Here is a 4,650-nt window from a genome sequence, read left to right on the forward strand (position 1 = left end):
AAGAAGACAAAGGAAACAACTTTAGAGTCCAACAGTTTTGTTAAAAAATGTAAACATTTATGTTTACAAATCTTCCCCTGCACACCTGTATACAGAAATAATTGTAATCTTTCCTTCTAAATGTAAGAAAACTAGAAGGAAGTTGCAACGTAGAAGTTAACCAATTAGAAGAGACCATGTCTTACCAAGGGTGGAGCCCAAAAATGAAATTCTTCTTAAGTTTAGCCTCAAATACAAAAGGAGTTTATACAAATATACACTTGGTGTGTCCAAAACTGCATAACCCTCCTATTGTAACAGCAAATTCTGGCAAACTGGATTGATTTAAAACACTATTAAGTCTTTGAAATAAAAAAAAAACAGAGATTAAACACTATATATGCTCCTTAATAAGATCCACTGTTCATTTGTGAATTTGAACAGAATTATGAGTAAAAACATAAAAAACTCCTCTTGGCCTGTTATTACAGAAACACAGCACAACACTTGCAGTAGTTTTAAAGACCACAAGAGACGAACGGATAGAAGGAGAGCCTCAGAGTCACTCCGCTGACCCCAGAGAGATCCAAACCCACAAACTCATGCTCAACCAGGCAGCTGTGAGCCAGGCATCAGGGCGACTTACCCTCCTCCGCTCTGACGGGGGTGCTGGGTGGGGTGGATGTGGGCTTCAGGGCTTTCTCCTCCTCCTCACACTCTACTTGATCTGGATCTGAAAGATATTCATCACCAATAAGCATCTAAATAGAAATAATGACATGAATGGAGAGGTTTTCCATGACCACAAGGGGAAGAAAACCAAAGACCCAAACCAGGAGAAAGATTTGATCAGGAAAAGGCAGCAAACTGGTTCAAATCTGTTCAAAACTCCCAAACACCTGGTTGAAGTGGAGGTAAGAGGGGGAGGGGGGGGGCGACACCAACAGAAACCCGGATAGGTTTAGTGAAGGAAGGCCGCGATCCGTTTTCCCACATGAGTGATGCTCTGATCGGATGTCTGATGCAGCTTCACACTCAGGAACGGATCTTTAAAGAGCTGATGGTTCTGCTCAGCTCTCCAATCACAACGCAGGCAGCTTCCAGACCTGCCCCACCTCTGATGCCTTAAAGACTCACTCCGATGAAAATTGTGTTTTTAAACACGATACATTCTTCTTATGATGAAAATAACTAATGCTACAAGCACAAATATAAGAAGCATCTCATGTCATCGGCCTACACATTCTCCTGGGAGAGTGAATGTGTAGCTAACTTTTGAATATCATTGGCGTAGACCGGGCCCCAAATCCAGGCCTTGAGGGCCGGTGATCTACACGTTTTCCAACCAGCCTGTCATTGAAGCTCCTTATTGGCCAAATACACCTGATCCAGGTAATCAGCAGCAGATAAGGCCGGGTTTCTGGAAAACCAGCTCTGCCAGGGCACCCCTGGCTGGCATAGACAGTGGCAGTCAGGTGGCCATTGAGTGTTGGAGATGGGCGGTCACAGGGCGATGGCAGCTGGATCACTGGTCGGCAGCAGCTCTGATTGGACGATGTGTAAATGTTTCCAGACTGCAGCCGTCCATATCAAGTGCCACCAGCTGCCCTTCAGCACCGCTGGTTATTCAAACTCAACATGCCTTCCAAGAAAGCACAATGTTCTGTCTTCTTCTCAGCATCAACAGCTATTCATCAATACGCAGGTCTCTGAGTCGTCATCAATGATCTCCGTGGAGGCCGGATTGCCAGATTGACTGGCCATTTACAGGCCTCCAGCCCATGTCAACAGCTGTCATCACGTGTCTTTCACATGTATTTACTTATTAAAATTGTTGTGAATAAGGAGTAGATGAAAAAAAAGCCATTTGAAAAAGATTTGTGACGCGTTTCGTCTGAGACAGAGAGCTCTCAGCAACATGGAGGGGAAAGGGGGCAGGGTTACTATGCACCAACGGTCCTGCCCACAACACAGAGGTGAAATTCTAATGAACTCCCGCCACCCTACAGAAACTATGTCCTTTGATTTGGCCTAAAAACGACATAATCACATTTAAAGACCACTAGGAACGCTTTGAACGTAGATCAAAAGAGGATCGGAGTGGGACTTTAAGTCAAAACATCAGAGACGAAGGGAAAAACAGTCAAGCAAAGGCCTCCCGGGCTGAGCAGGTGAGGAGCGTGCTTGCACACGTTCAATCATGGCAGCAGACTCCAGACCTCCTGAAAGGAAAAGACGGCAGGGAGGGGTTCCCAAACTCCCAGTGCAGCAGTGTGAGGAACGACGGGCCGGGGCGGAGCAGGGGAGCAGGGACGGCCGGGGCGAAGGCGAGACTTCGATTCATCTGACCTGCCTCCGCCGCTTTGGCCACCGACGAGTCCATGCTGAGGGCCCGCACCACCGCACTGTAGAACTCCTTGTGCGGGGACTCTGGAGCCCCGTCGGCGGTGGAGAAAACGTCATCCGCTACTGTCCCTGCGGAGTCTGCTAAAGCAGGCCCTCCAGAAGAGACCTCCTCAGGGGAGGAGCTCTGCTGGGAGGCCGGCGTGGGGGCCGGAGGCCGAGCTTTCTCTAAGCTGGGAGACTGGGTTGAAAGCTCTGGGCGGGGTGAGCCCTCCCTACAATCCTGCTGGCGCCGCGCTGCGAGGCCGAGCCAGTGTTTGTATGTGGAGAGATAACATCACAGTTTGACCAGTCTGCATGGAGCCAAGAGGTGACATCCAATTTTAGAGCTGAAAACGTCAATGAAGGCTTTTAAAATGACACTGAAGACGATTCCTGATACATTTTATGGTTAATATACATTTTTTTTAATTATTTCAAACATTTCATGAGAAAAATGTCTCTAAAACTGAATAAAGTTGTGTTTTCTCCATCAAATGTTTCTGTATCGGCTCAGAATTCTTAAACAATCTGAACATTAATGTTTCGAGCAGCTGTTTGATATTCATTCACCTTCACCTCCTTTCTGTTTCTGCTCCACCTCGCGGCGGTACTCCTCCAGCTCCTGGTCGGTGAGTTTGGTGAAGGGGTTTGGACCCTGTTTGCTGATGATCACCTTGGGTTGGTACTCCTTCTCGATGATGGCCTTGGACGCCGTCACCAGCTCGCCCTGCAGGAGACACGGAGGAAAAGGAGGTGTGAGGAGCTCCTGTCTGGAGTTACGCTGGAAAAATCGTAGCAGCAGCAGCAAGAGATAATATATGTTGGGTTTTTTTTCTTAGAAAACGTGAAAAAACAGCAAAAATACAACACAGCTGACAGATGCTACTGATCTAACAGAAAAACAAAAAAATGGTGAGACAACAGAGTTAAAAAAAATTAAATAATAAGAAATAGTTCAAATTAACTGACCATTTTTGTATATGAGTTTTAAACTCTTTCATGAAGTCTGTTTATACCAATGGTACTAAATATCAGTAAAATTGACTTACCAGTTAAGAATAAAAAAAAAATAAAAAAATAAAAAATTGATCAAATTTGGCAGAAACTAGTTTATTGCCCCTAATAAGAGCAGATTTTATTTGACTTTGTTGATATTTTAATTCCATAATCCGTATTCTTTGCATTAAAAAAAACACTAGTAACCTCCTTATACAAGTTTATCACTACACAATAGATTGCTTCACATGTGATAATAAATTGATTTCTATACTTATTAAAATGTTTTGTTCAATTTTTCAATCTGTTGGTTGGTTTAGTTTTCTCTTTTCATTTTGCCTTATTTAGTCGCATGAAATTATGAGTTTATTTGTGTACGTTTAATCTATCAGAGACAAATTTGAAAAGGACTTTGTTTTTTTGTCAATTTTTAACGAAGATGCTATGTTTTTAAGGTTTATATGAATTAAATATAGAATGTCAAAAAAAAAAGATTTATAAAATAAACATGAAAAAATATTGTTAGCAATGTTATAATACATTTTTGGATAAAAAGGGTTTTCTATGCCAGGAACCTCAGATTCGTTCCTTACTGCCTCCATGAAAACTTCAACAGAGTTGCTTTGGCCAATAGTCATTTCTAATCAACAATTTATTAAAATTCATTTTTTTTATTTTTTATCAATTGTTTCAATGTTTCAAATTCCTTCAAATTATCTTTTTTTTTAATTTTAAATGAATAGGTGGGTTCATGTAGTTTGAGGTTCTGTTTCAAGACATTTTTTTTTATTTTTTAAATCAAATATGCTTTCTGTTAAATGAAAAGTAGAATCAATTTCAAGAAAATGTTGCCTGGATAAATGACAACTTTCAATGACTAAAAGTATTTAGCAAAAGATAATAATCAGGGGACATGTCATAAAAAAAGACTGACTACATATTTAGGGCAATAAATGGAATAAACAATAACCAGAAAAAAACTCCCATCAAGTGTTACAGAAGCAAAACAAACTAGAGGATTACAAAGGTGATCATCTATTAAATACAAATGTATTCTTAGTTTGACGACTTGAGAAATAACAATGAATTCGCCTTGATCCAAACAAAACTGGAACTCATCTGAACAACACAACAGAAGAGGAAACATTTAAAGTTTAACTATGATTTTTTTTTCCAAAGGCAATAAAAACAAAATTGTGTCTTAATCATGTATTTCACAACTTTAGAGGAACAAAACAATGAGAAGAAAACAGAAACCCATAGAGCTTTATCAACCAGCAGCAGGACTGT

General features: G+C 41.2%; 1 protein-coding gene across 16 annotated transcripts in view; it reads right to left on the reverse strand.

The window, feature by feature from the left end:
- add1 (adducin 1 (alpha)) overlaps nt 1-4,650 on the reverse strand; it is a 30,041-nt gene that overhangs the window by 5,950 nt on the left and 19,441 nt on the right. For 10 of the 16 annotated variants that reach the window (XR_002922229.2, XR_004948775.1, XM_024299302.2 and 7 more), the window contains exons 13-15: nt 2,935-3,091; nt 2,329-2,619; nt 626-712 (exon numbers count right to left, since the gene is read on the reverse strand). Coding sequence is in view for 12 of the 16 variants with exons in the window: in XM_024299302.2 (XP_024155070.1) it covers nt 626-712; nt 2,329-2,619; nt 2,935-3,091 (535 nt within the window). In the remaining 4 variants the exon portion in view is untranslated. The remainder of the gene's footprint in view (nt 1-625; nt 713-2,328; nt 2,620-2,934; nt 3,092-4,650) is intronic. The other 6 variants (XR_002922230.2, XR_004948776.1, XM_024299309.2 and 3 more) reach the window with 1 other exon arrangement.

This window comes from Oryzias melastigma, linkage group LG12 (assembly GCF_002922805.2).
Source record: "Oryzias melastigma strain HK-1 linkage group LG12, ASM292280v2, whole genome shotgun sequence".
NCBI classification, from domain to species: Eukaryota; Metazoa; Chordata; class Actinopteri; order Beloniformes; family Adrianichthyidae; genus Oryzias; species Oryzias melastigma.